Source organism: Aptenodytes patagonicus, chromosome 14 (genome assembly GCF_965638725.1).
Source record: "Aptenodytes patagonicus chromosome 14, bAptPat1.pri.cur, whole genome shotgun sequence".
NCBI classification, from domain to species: domain Eukaryota; kingdom Metazoa; phylum Chordata; class Aves; order Sphenisciformes; family Spheniscidae; genus Aptenodytes; species Aptenodytes patagonicus.
In genome coordinates, this window is record NC_134962.1 from 2,494,908 (window position 1) to 2,508,428 (window position 13,521).

The 13,521-nt window shown below is 48.8% G+C and overlaps 1 protein-coding gene across 3 annotated transcripts in view; it reads left to right on the top strand.

Moving 5' to 3' along the window:
- The window catches only part of MYT1 (myelin transcription factor 1), a 68,680-nt gene that overhangs the window by 47,145 nt on the left and 8,014 nt on the right, over positions 1-13,521 (top strand). For 2 of the 3 annotated variants that reach the window (XM_076351976.1, XM_076351978.1), the window contains exons 12-18: positions 1,791-1,996; positions 2,696-2,965; positions 3,720-3,874; positions 6,348-6,410; positions 6,636-6,704; positions 10,914-10,976; positions 11,539-11,622. In XM_076351976.1, coding sequence (XP_076208091.1) covers positions 1,791-1,996; positions 2,696-2,965; positions 3,720-3,874; positions 6,348-6,410; positions 6,636-6,704; positions 10,914-10,976; positions 11,539-11,622 — 910 coding nt within the window. The remainder of the gene's footprint in view (positions 1-1,790; positions 1,997-2,695; positions 2,966-3,719; positions 3,875-6,347; positions 6,411-6,635; positions 6,705-10,913; positions 10,977-11,538; positions 11,623-13,521) is intronic. The other variant, XM_076351977.1, reaches the window with a different exon arrangement.

Below are 13,521 nucleotides of genomic sequence, written 5' to 3' on the forward strand. Positions count from 1 at the left end.
AATCCCACTTCCACAATCCTGTTTAATCCTGATGCAGCTGCTCTCTAAAAAGTGCTCGTACTTGAAAGCATCCTGGTTGTTGCACTACAATGGAAGCGCCCTTTATTACAGTACTAAATCTGTAAAGGATCAGACAATGAAATTGGATGGAGGCCAGAGAGCACAACTGCCACTGTCATCCTGGGTTAGGGCTGATGGAAAAGTAATTTGTTTCCCAGCACAAGTGATTCTCTTGCTGAATAGATTGTGTTATTTGCAATATTAGCAAAGAATTTTCAGGGTAATTGTACTGACAAAAATAATTCCAGCAGACCCACTAGGATAATCCTTTCTATTTTTTCTCATCACTTATTTTACTAATTTGCTGATTGCGAGTCTATTAGTGGTAGAAATACTTATGAAATGGAAAAGCATTGCTGAGCCTACGGTGTGAAATTGAAATTGGCATCTCGCGATCCTGGATATTGTCAGGTTGGGCTGGCAAATACCCGCACCCCGCCGCAAAGACATGGATTAAACTGGACTCGAAAACAAGCAGCCATACACAAGAATAACCATTTGGGCAAACCTCCAATGAGTTAATCAAAGCGACAAGATGAATATGATTGCCAATCATAGCAGGGAAATCTGTTCCTTTCACTAAGAACTTATTTTAAAGAGATCTTCATCCAGAGGGATTTATATTCCCCTGCATGTGTGTGCATAGCTCCCATTAATGTCAATATGCATTATATACACGCACAACGAGGAAGAAAGCAGTCCTGGGGAAGATTAGCATTTTATAGTGTCTTATATTACGAGTTTGTAAGGGGAATAATGAAATCGCTTTGCTCTGTAGCCGCATCAACCAAGGTTGTCTTGCTGCTTCACCATCGTTGGGCCAAAGCTTATGAGTCTTCCCTGGGTGAGACTCCCACTGAAGGGGGGGATGTTTTCCCCCAAAAAGGGCATAGTAAAATGAATTAAGAACTTGAAGATTTTGCTAATTGATTCAGAATACAATCCTGTGACTGTTGAAAATCAGATGATCCCCTGTTTGCACCCACTGAAACAACTGACTTCAGAGGGACTCTGTGTGGGTCAGGGCCCTCCTAAACAGGTCCAGGTTCAAGATTAGGGCGAGTTTTATTGTGGGTTAACCCTGGGAAACACTCACTTTTGTTTCATAGGGTGTAAAGAGAAATTGCCTCTCCAGGATTGCACTGCTGCGTGCTGTGACATAGAGTAACAGTGCGGTGTCGTGGCCGCGTGCGGCTGTGTAGTAAATCCTGTTATTCAGGCATATTTAAATGATATCTCATCTGTCAGAAAATCCATATTTCACTGGTGTGATCATTGGAAGCTCGTATTTCATAGCCATGGTTTTGCTATTAATGTAATTTTTTAAATTGTAAGTTTTCAAACATGCTACAAGAAATCTCCCCGTAAGTCAGCTCTGCAGATAAGTTATGAACAACAAAAAAAGAGCCAGGAAGCTTCTCTAAACTTTCTCTTTAGCTGCTTCCACCGAGGAGTAGCTTTAATGAAGAAAAGCACTCATGTTCTGGGGACTTGATGGCAGAGTCAGTTAATGAATTAAGTTTTCACACCGAGAGACCATTGCGCAAGCCGCAGCCAGCACTGCTCCTATTGCACATCCCAGGCAACAAAATAGCCTGTGGATTGGTAATAACGACAGGTTGCCACTGGAAGTGCTAATACGTTAGCTGTGTCAGACTGACTTAACCTCTCACCGCTGCCCGTGCTGGTTATACATCAGCCTTGTGTTGTTCCTTCTCTTTTTATTCCAGCCAAACCTTTTCCAAAGGCCTCTTCCCCCAGCCACAGCCCCTCCAGCAGTTACGTGAAGAGCACTTCATCTTCCTCCACAGGCTTCGACTACTCCCACGATGCCGAGGCTGCACACATGGCTGCCACTGCCATCCTCAACCTCTCCACCCGCTGCTGGGAAATGCCGGAGAATCTCAGCATGAAGCAACAAGAGGCCCCCGGCAAGGTGAGCCGAGCGTGCCCGGGGACCACCGCGCCACCACGCAGCAGAACGGGTTAAAACTGGAAGTTTGGGATGGGAGAAATACCTTTTTTTACTCTTCCTTTCATTTTAATCTTTAAATATAGAGGGAATGCAGAGACTCATCACATATCATCCTTTCACTCCCTGCTTTGGGTGATGCAGTTTGGAGGAGGTAATCTTGGCTCTTAGTGTGTTATGGAGATGCATCATGGTTCAGATTACCCATCTGAGATGAGCATCGTTCCCAAGCAGAGTCTCAGGGCTGATTTCAGTTGCTCACTGGTCTGTATCTGATGCCATTTGAGATTCCCTGGTTGCGTCCAGGCTGACCTCCAGCTATTTTTCAGAGGAACACAGGTTTTCCAGGAGTCCCATGTTGCACCCCCAGCCTTGGGCAGACGTCTTGGATGCCATGGGGCATCTTAAATGGCACTAGATGCCTGTGTTCGAGCAACTGAGTCAAAATGCCACGTTGCTGGTAGTAGAGGAGTGCATTTGCACGGCATGTTTCTGAAAATATTTATGAAAGAGCATCCCTTCCATTCAGTTCCTTCTAACTGACTGTGGAGAGGATGGGACATGAATAATCTGCCCCCTGCACTGCAGAAGACAAAGGGGGGCAAGATCCCCGTAGGGAATTGCTGGCAGCTGCTAACGTTGGCCATGCTTCCGACCTTTCAGTCCATGGACATTGAGGTGGATGAAAATGGGACTCTGGACTTGAGTATGAACAAGCACCGCAAACGGGAGAGCACCTTTCCCAGCAGCAGCAGCTGCAGCAGTAGTCCCAGCATGAAGTCCCCAGATGTGTCCCAGCGCCAAAACAGCACCAGTGCCACGAGCAGCACCATGACCTCCCCCCAGTCCAGCCAGACCTCCCGCCAGGATGAATGGGATGGGCCCATTGACTACACTAAACCAAACCGTCAGCGGGAAGAGGAGCCAGAAGAGGTGAGCGGTGACTCTTGATGCTTAAATAACATCTCATGGGGGATTGAATGCCATGTTTGCTGGCACAGTTGTCCTATTTTCCTCCAGAACCCCCAGTTTGCCCTTTCAACATAGCAGAAGAGTATTATTAGCTTTGTCAGTGCTACCAGACATCAGCTGTGGACAATCAGGCAGGAGCAGATGCTCTTGGATCTGCTGGGTTGCTTTTGCCAAGGAAGAACCCACCACTTGCGTTGTCCTGGGTCTGCAGTGCTTTCTTCATTGTAAATCCTTTCGGCTCATTTGCACCAGTGGTGCTCCTGGTGACGTTCCCCGGGATGATTTGTATCTGCCATTAGCAGATATGGCCCTGCGCGCCACTTAACATTAATCCTTGCCCGTGGGGGAGCCCAGCCATTACCTCCTGGCTGGGGTGAGCGTCCTGGCCCTGGAAGCAGCACGCTGCTTCTCTGCCCATGGGGAGGCAGGTGCTGCTGAGGATGAGTATGGGGGGATTGCACTGATCTTCATCCCTTCAAGACCTTGGGAGAGCCAGGTGTAAATCCCTGTACAGACGTGTTTTACCCGTTTCTCCTATAAAAAGGGGAAATTGCAGGCTATTTGATCTCTGGTTTGGGTACTTCAAGGCGCTTGCAAAGGGCTCAGGAGCGTTGGCAATGCTGCACTAACTGGGATGAACCTGGGATCCTTTCCCGCCATGGCTCAGCATCAATGACCACCACTACAACCACTTTTCCTGGCTGTTTTCTTGCAGTCAGAGCCTGCCGCCCACTCTTTTGCCTCCTCGGAAGCTGATGAGCAAGAAGTGTCGGAGGAAAACTTTGAAGAACGAAAATACCCAGGGGAAGTTACTTTAACCAACTTCAAGCTTAAATTCCTCTCCAAGGACATCAAGAAAGAGCTGCTCACGTAAGTCCTGCCTTCTTGTATCTTCCTCCAAAATGTATAAAATATGTATGCAGGACAGCCAGGCTGGTAGGAGACAAAATTTGTTAGCAAATACATTTTAAAAATTAGAAGTGTAGTTCTCTTTCTTACTGTGATTGGTCTTATCTCATCTAAGCGGTTCAAATGAAAGCTCAAAGAGAGACCCTATCCTCATACAACTGCTGATCAATGAGGCATATGGCCTTGAAACTCTGCAGTGATGAAGGGATCTTTCTGGGGAGCTCGGTGCTCTCAGGATTCACGGACGTGGACTTAGAAACCTCCTTGCAGGGCCCGTTTTCCCTGGTGTTTTCCTGCACGTGTGTTTCTGGCACAGTGATGGAGCCTGTCCAACCTCCTGCCCTGAATTATTTTGGGACGCTGGGTGATGCTGTGGAGCCAAGAGCACCCGAGGGATCTCAGTACCTTCTTCATGGGGGCGTTGAACCGCAAGGTGCCTCGTTGGGAAGGCGGGACTTGTGGGCTGTTTAACGTAGAGCAATGAGTCCCATCACCGTGATACTGCAGGGCCACAAAATGTGAACTAGGGCTACAGCAAGATTGCATCTTACATTGGAGAGAGATCTTAACCGAACTCACATCTGCGTATTCATGGCATTGGGTGGGTGGAAATATAGACCCAGGTCTATTCTATTAGGTGGAGTATTGCTCTGCATCCACACTGATCCTCCAAACTAATGGTTAATGTTTAGAGCCTGACCTAAATGCTGCAGCTTGGACCTGGCTCTGATCTAATGGCAGGTCGGGATCAGACTGGAGGTTGAGATGGGGAGGTCTCACCTCCCAGGCATCCCAGCAGATCTGCTGTGCTTGGGCCTCTTTCCTGCGCATCTGACCTTCCCATATGTTAAACAGGGAAGAGTCAGCGGGCATCGTTTTGCTGACTTTATACAACGTAGCTCGTTATTTGGCTACGCAAGCAGGAAGCCGAGGGAGCAGACAGGCAAGGAGGAGATCTGTAGGGGCAGAGCAGCAGCAGCATTTTCCCTAAATGAGCAAAGCACAGGCCAGCTGCCCTATGCAAGCTCTAAAGGCTTTGTTAAAATCCAGCAGCGATGTGAATAGCAGTTTCTGAGGTAGAGCCCTGAAGTCCTCCTGTGCTATAATTGTATTACGAGGGTAGAGAAATTTCCTAAATGGAAACAGCCCTGGAATAAATACATGGTGTCGTGGGCAGCCCTGAGCCTTCTCTCCCCCTTTAGCATCCTTGTTCCTTTCTGGCCCAAGGGCCGTGATGAATTAGCTGTAGTTAACTCGGGAGCAGACTTGCCCTCTGTGTCTGTTTGATGCTCTGTGTCTGGGTGCGGTTCTTGGGCCATCTCCAGGCACTGATGGCAGTCGCTGTGAAGGTGCTCCTCACCTCTATCTTCTCACTGCCCTGCTGTTGGCAGGCGAGTGCGTACCACGTAGCAATACGTCACTGCTGCTTGAACATCTTCATATCAGCGCTGGCTCTAAGGCTCACTGTGTTTGTGTGGGTGTTGTGGTTGTGAAAAGGACTCAAGGGTGAGCAGGGAATAGCTGCATTCCCAAGACTCAGCCTGCCAGGCCAAACTGTCCCAGGACATCCCTGCGGTGTCCCAGGACATCCCTGCTCTCTCGCATACCCCCTGGCCTCGGGCAGGCAGGGCACGACCGTGCCAGAGCCTCACTGCTCATGCACAAACTGGATTTTATTCCCTGGAGACCGAGAAGGGATGACACCTTTTCCCATCGCCCACGCAAGTGCAGTTCTCTGGGGAGGCAGCGGAGAGGGACGGGTGGGAAACGCAGCCCGGCGAAGGCAGCAGGTGGGATGCGGCAGCTTCTGCCTGTCCTCAATTTAGGAGCCCCCAGGCACAAGGGTCAGAGGGTACTTTTATTCCCCTTCCGGAGTGAAGAGTGTTTTCAAGGTTTTCTTTGCAGCTATAAGGGCTGGGAAAAAAAACATCATTTCAGAAAGCTGAAATCTGACGCTTTCAGGGAATAAGCTGATTCCTGCAGCCAGAGCTTCAGTATTGCAAAAATCATTCAAATTGGCAGCAGCAAGGCAGTGGTGTTCATGCCTGTTCATTCATGCCACCCAGCAGGCTGCTTGAAGTCTTCCACCGCCACCGAGCAAACCAAGCAACTGAGTATTTTGAACACTTCCTTCATATTTGCCACAAATTTTTTCGATTTTTTCAGATTTTTTTCAGGATCCTTGTGATCTTTTGGGAACAAAAAAGGGAGGAAGGGGAGCTGAAAGGGAAACAGCTGGTTTATTTGCATGCAAACATATAAACACATGGCGAGGTCCGATGGAAGGAGCCGGTGTAAGCGGTCTGGCACCGGGGCCGGGCTGAGCCCCCCCGCAGACAGACCCCGAGGAGGGCTCAGCTGGTTTTGCAGATCCGTGGCTCTCGGGTGAATTCCTGCCTTTCCAGCACTTACACTCGTTGTTGTTGTTGCCCAGTTGCCCAACCCCAGGCTGTGACGGCAGTGGACACATAACGGGAAACTATGCCTCTCACCGCAGGTGGGTTGACCTTTTTTCTCATGGTTCGGACTCTAAAGACAATTTTTTTTTTCTTTTAGTATATTTTTTGACCATGTGGATAGTTTGGTTCTGTTTCCTCCCTACCTTCTGTTGCCCCTTTCCCTCCCCCCACCCTGGCCCTTTTTCTTTTTTTCCTTTTTTTTTTTTTTTTTTTTTTTTTTTTTTTTTTTTGCTTATCCAGATATTCCATCTCTTCTCTTTCAGCCTTTCTGGTTGTCCTCTTGCTGACAAGAGCCTCAGAAACCTCATGGCTGCCCACTCTGCTGACCTCAAGTATGTTTGCGCTCAACTTGGAACTCCTTTTTTTTTTTTTCTTTTTTTTCCACCCTTTTTTCTCTCTTGCCCCTCCCTGCCCTCCCTCCCCCCCCCCCCCCCGCTCTGCTTTTGCTTTTCCATCCCCTCCCTTCTCCTTTCAAAGAGCCGATCAAAATCCACCTGCGAGGAGCTCTGGTGGAGCCCAGCCTCCAGCCGCCACGTTGGGAAGAGTCAGCATCATGGAGCAAGGCTTATTTTGGGGAGGGGGGATCACGGAAGCGATCAGAAATAACCTGGACCCCTGGCAGGTTTTCTTTGGGCACTGTAGACATACGCTATTTTCTTTCCCATTTGGCATCCTTTCCCAAGCTCTTGTTTCCCTATTTTGTGCCATAACCCTTTTCATTCAACATTTTTGTATGGCTCTCAAATAATCCAAAGCCTAGATAAAGGCACACACTTTATTTTTGGGTAGAGACACAGCTGGGAAAATACCACCAGGACACAGCGAAAAGATGCCAACTCTTTCGGAGAACCTGGGATGCTAATTTTATGCTGAATTTCAGGGGTTGTTTGGGATGCAGTGACAGAGGTTCCTATTCATTTCCATGGGAGTTTGATTTGTGAGGGAATGAAAGAGGGAGCAAGCAAACGCTTGGCGAGGCCGGATCCTGAGCCAGTGGCAAAGGGCTCACAGGCACACAAATTTCTTTGTTCCCATTTCTGCTCCTGATGGGAGGAACTCGGTCTTCACATTTTCATTCAAATATCTTCCTCTTAATCCTGTTTTCAGCTTTGCTGCTGTCTTCCCAAAGCTCCTCATTTTCACTAGGAGCTTATTCTTCACAAGAAGGTTTCCCAAATTCTCTCTTAGGTTGCCTCCCCTAAAGAAAGGTTTAATAGAAATTGTATTTAAAATCGACGGAGATACTGGGGGGGGGACTGGAATCCTCCTCCACCCAACCTACATCTTTGGGGAAAAGCTAATTGTGAATTTTTTTTCCACCATCACTTCCATGGAGCCAGCCTATTTTTGGAGGCTGATTCTCCTCTGAGCTCCCTGCTTTGCTGAATCCAGTTGCAGGATTATTTAGACACTGAGATTCATAACTATAACAGAAGAGCCTCTACTGAGAGTAAAACCTCATGGGGGACTTCACATTGCACAGGCTCATCATAAAAAAAATAAATATGTCCTGTGTCCTGTATGCAATCAGTGATGTTTGGAGCCACGGTAAGAATAGTCAAGTCAGGTGGGAGCCCCTTTGGTCATTAAAGTGGTCAGTAAAGCCCCAAATCCCTTTCTGGTGGCCCGGAGGGCAGCGTAGGTCTGGGACGGCTCCGCACCCCACCATCGATGCGGGTGCTGGTGCCAGGAAAAATGTTCGTTAACCGCCTGCTCCTTATCACAGAGGTGGAAAAAGTAGCTGGATTAGTTGATATTAATAGAATATGCTAGTGGAGGGAAAAGACTCACATGATTAGCGCTAAGTACACTTAATCATGCATTATAGACGATATACATTTTGAAATAACCTCTTAACATAGCTTTGCTGAACTGGTGTTTCTCCAACAGCCTTGAAGAATAGCCCAGTGATCAGGCAATTAGCGTTAAAGATATTAAAAAGTCTCAGGAACAGGCCCATTTCCAGTAAGGGCCCGGAGAAAAAGCAAACGGGGTCGTCCCTGAGACGGAGCATCGCACCGAGACTTGCTGTGCAGCATCCCCTGCTCCCCTTGGGCATCCGATGTCAGCGCTTTTTATCAAAATACTGTATAAAACAGGAAACTTCTGGCCAAAACAAAGCTTTGTAATGTTATTTTCCAAGGACTGCTTTTTTTTCCTATGTCCTGGTGAGGATGGGAGCAGAGCAGGGAGGAAGGGAAGAGGATTTGGAGATACTACAGATAGCGCAGTCATCGCTTTTCACAACTTCAGATAAGACCATGTCAGTGTTTCTATTATAAATTCTATTTCAGGGGTTAATATCCCCGATATAAAAAAAACAGCTCCAGGCTGGAACATGCAATAAAAGGTCTCTGTCGGTATGATTTCTCTCCAGATAATTAAAAATAAAACTCAAATCACTTCCCTCCCTTTTTTAAAAGTCCTGAAAGGCAAAAGGAGTTTGGTGTTAGTGTTTTCAGAATTTCATCCCACCCTGAAGCTAGAACAACAAAGAAATAGTTTTGCTTTCTATTTTAACAGCATGTAACAGGGAAATGTCACAGTCATCTCTTAAACCTGTAATTTCTAAATGAGTTAGAGAATTTGCACCCTCACAGGGGTCCTGCTGGATGTGTCCCTTCTCTTATTGCACCGGACCTACGTGCATTTATGTTTTCCTGAGTTGAGCAGCCGAGCCTTGGTCCTGACTTAGTCTCCCTGTCACCCTTCTGGGACCAGGATGTCTCCCTGCTCTCCTCAGCCTAGGTGAGGTGCCAAATTTTATTGCCAATGGAGATTCTTCAATGACCCACAATTGCCAAACCCTCTCTCAGAGCTGGCGCAAAGAGGAGGATTTTGATATTTTCTAACAAAAAAAAAAAAGAGGACTTTTTAAAAGGCCATTTCCCAAGCTGCAGAACTAAAGGCATCTGTGGAAATCATTGCTGCATTGACTCTCAGAGCACCCCAACTATACTATTGCCTAGGTCAGGCATGAGCTTTCCCAAAGGCATTGGCCTCAGGGGCTGCCCGTGCACCGGCATGTGTTGCCCGTCAGTTCACTGGGGTGTCCTGGAGACACATCGATCCCTGCTCTGCGGCGGGGTACCAACCAGTGCTACCAAACCAGGCACCGGTGGCTCTAAAAATGGGGATTGAGAAAGCGGGGGCACAGCAAAATCTTCCCTCAAAGAGAAAGAGCACTCTGCAAGCTTGCGGTCATCCCGTAAGCTTTGCTCGCGCCAGCTCAGAAGCGAGCGGCTGAGCCCCTCCTGCTCGTCCCGCGGCGGCACCGTGGATTTCCTCCCCCCCGTACTAATCACTTGACTCAAACAGCCCTGGCTAATTGGCAGGCTGGCGCGCACTTCCTCGGTGAGCACTCCTCACCTCTCCTCCTTGTCCCCATGACAACTTTTATGTCCGCCGCGTCACCTACAGCATTTGGAGCAGATCTTTGTGCTCGTGGTACTTCATATCCCCTCACCTTTCTTGCTTCCGTGCCCTTAATGATGCGGTGCTTAACTCGTGCCATTATCTTCGCTGCCGCTCGGTAGAGCTCGCAGCCCCTGCTAGCCTTTGTGCAGGTTTGTGTGATCACAGAACTATTCTCCAGGCTTTGCTTTCAATCATGTCCCGGAGTGCTGGATGCTTACCTTCAAACCCACGATCATGGCTGCATCTTCAAAGACCCCTTTGTAACGGCAGCGGCTGAGGACCGAGGGGCAGATTTTGCACCGAAGCACCAAAAGCTGCTGGTGCACCGTGCCTGGTGACCTGGTGATCCCCAGCCCAAGGCCCCGCAGGCAGCTGTCCCCTTGCAGACCCCCCTGTCCCTCGCCCATAGCGTTATGGAAGGAGGAGACCTGAGGTTAACCTAACCTTTTCCCTCCTATTCCTTCATTATTTTCCATCGGAGGCATCAAATGATTTTGGACTCTGAGGACCCTCCTGGGGTGGGGTATCTGTTTTCCCTCCGTGAGATTAGCCCCCGCCAAATCACCCAGAACTGATCTGAGATGTTCTGTTGGGCTTCCTTTTGGTGTTGGCCGAGGTGGCCCCAGAGGAGAAAGCTCGATGGCCAAGTTGTCCAGAGTTGTAGGCTATTTTTCTGGTTTCTTGTCTATGCTTGCATCCAGCCCAATGGCCCTGGATGGTACCTGCCATCTCCTTACGTCTTCCTCAGGAAGACGGACACTGTCCTAGAGGTCTTTTTTTGGCTCCTTTGTTATCATCTTCTGAGCTGTCTCATTCAGGAGGGTGGGGACAGAGGCTGGGACCCACGTCCCTCCGCTGGAGAGCAGCTACCTGCCGCACTCCCAACGTCCCCACCTCTTCCCACTGATGTTCCTCTCCACCGCCGACATCATGCAGCGATGCATCAACTTTGGTGTCGTGGATATTACAGACCAGCCCTTGTTCTTACAGAGGGAGAAGGGGCAGGAAGAAAAACCTGCTTCTGTGTTGACAGTCCCTAGATTTCTCTTTGAAATGAGCTGTCGCAAAGCGTCGATCCCCTGCTCGCATCCCCAGGCTAATCCGAGCATCCCTTTCCTCCGCAGGTGCCCTACTCCTGGTTGTGATGGCTCTGGTCACATAACAGGAAATTATGCATCGCATAGAAGGTAAGATCTCCCTTAAATTATTTTCTCTGTAGCTTCTTTCTGTTTTTTTTTCCCCCTGCAGTGGGCAGAGTTGCAAAGTTCTGAATAAAACATTAATGTTACTGACAACTGAAGCCTATTTTCATCTCTTTAATCTGACGACTTTTTTTTTTTTTGATGTTTCCAGCATCTGATTAGAAGCTCCCTTCAACAGAATAAAAGACAAAGGGTCAGATTTTAGCTGATGCAATGTTCCTGTTAATAATGCTACCTATTTATGACTTCTATTATCACTTTAGAGCATTAATAGCAGAGATCTGAGCCTTCTGTTTCAACAATTCCATTAAACATCGCAGGCTGTTAGCAGATATCTTCTTATCTAGACACCGTTAATTACTGTCCATCTCCCTCAATTTTTTATTATTTTTTTTTTCTCCTGACTTCTTCTCGTGATGTGAAGCTGCAAAACGAGAGAGATCAAAAACACTGTGCGAAATTCAAGGGAAAGATGACTGAAGCGGGGGAATAGCAAATGCAGTGATTCTGCCAGTGAGACAGGCCTTTCTTCTCTTTTTAACCACAGTCTGTCAGGCTGCCCTCGTGCCAAGAAAAGTGGGATCAAGATCACCCCAACAAAGGATGATAAAGAAGACCCAGAGCTGATGAAGTAAGTCTGGATGAAACTCCCGAGTGGACCCTTTTGCTCGATCCCCTTTGCCTCGCACAGATTTACGGGGGGGAGCAGCGTCCATCCCGCGTCCCCCCTCGCTCGTGCTGCTCGGAGCATCGCCTGCCCGCGCTGGAGCGGGCGCTGCCAAAGCTCTTCTGCTGGTTTCCAGGGAATTCTGCAATCCCAAAAATGGTGTTGCAATTTTGAAATTTGATGGGAAAATTGGGTGGTGGGGAGGTAACGGTGTATTTTTTCTTATTGGTTTTTGCAGATGTGAAAGGTAGGCTGGTAGGGCACGAACAGTTCCTCTCCTACCCGTGCTTTATATAATTCCTAAAAAAAACCACCAGTGTTGTAAATGAGGGTAAGACCCCACAGGTAAGCAAAATGTTGCAGGTTTTTGGGCAGTAATGGGCAGGCGAGGGGTGCTGGAGGGCTCGCTTAACTCCCAGGAACACGGTAGAAATAGAAACTATCCAGCACTGAGTCGGGTCAGGATCCGGTAACCCCGAATAAGACACGTTTTGTAGAGTCTTTGCCACAGCTGAATATTCAAAGCGAACAGAAAAAGCCTTTCTCTGCTGCCTCGGGCTGAATTTTTCAAAACATCCCAGGGGGTTTATTCCTACTGGGAACAGAGATTTTAAATCTCTTAGTCTGCCTCAGGAGCTTTCATTTGCTGTGAAATCCATTTGTCCTGACTTTTAGCAAGCCTGAGCATCACGGGCTCGGCGTCCAGGGCCTGACACAAGGTTCGGAGTCTGTCTCTCGATCCCTCGCGCAGCTACAGGACGTCAAAGCCTTTACAGCAGGGCTGGAGCCAGCACTGACCCCAGCATCCTATTTTTTGTTAACCCAGAGCATCCCCAGCCTTTCTGGAGACTGTCCACTCACCCAGCAAGTGCAGGTGGAGGGGGTTAAAAAGAAAGGTGGAAAAACTTATCAACCCCCTCCAAGAGTTTCTGGATGCCCATGAGCGCTGGCATTTCTGGCCAAACCCCTTTGGCTCAGCAGACTGTCCCCAAATGCATCTTTTTTTCCCCCCGTTTTAGCCCTAGGGCAGGTCTTGTCCTTGCAGAAGAGCAGAGGTGAATACCTCTGTGTACCCGGGTTTTGCCCTGGAGCAGAGGCTGAGCCAGAGTGGGAACAAGTGGGTGCGGAAGAGCCCGGCGGAGGCTGCGGGAAACCGGGATGCGTGAGCTCAGGGAAGGACCTTTAAGAAAGAGATGATATTTGAGCCATCTGCTCTGTTTTTACTCCTCAGTCTACAGGAAGGAAAGCCTCCCAGTTAAATGAGCCGTGTGATAATTAGCAGGAGTTAGCGGAGTTTATTAAAAATTAAGCAACCTGCTCAAGAATCTGTGGGAAAAAATCCTTTTTTGGCTCAAATAATACACTAAATTGCTGGTGGCGTTGTAATGCTGTGCCATTAACCAGTGACACAGCGAAGGAAAGGACAAGCAGCAAATGCTGTCGTGCAACTGCCGGCTGTTGCACGTTTGCTTCTTTTACCGCAGTCGGAGGCCCCCGGTTGGGAGGTCGCCCCTCTCCACGTTTTCCCCGGGGACACGTGCCCTGCGGGGCTGGGGAAGCCGTGGCTTTGCTCACCCTTGCCTGCCCCATTCGGGGCTGGGACCGGTCGGTGATGTGCCAAGCGGCTCCCCCAGCGCGGTTTCTCTGCAAAGATATTGCTTCCCAGCGCAAGGAGAAAGGGGCTTTTATATGGCTGTTTTGTTGTGGTGCAGCTGGCGCTTGTACAGGAACGCGGGACGAGCTGTCAGGCATCCCCAGCAGGACGACGGTCCCCCCTGGCATCCTCACCAGGGGCTGGGTCTCTCCTAGTCCACCTAAAGGTGCAGACGCTGGGAAGCTAAAGTGGCAACAAATGGGGTTGGA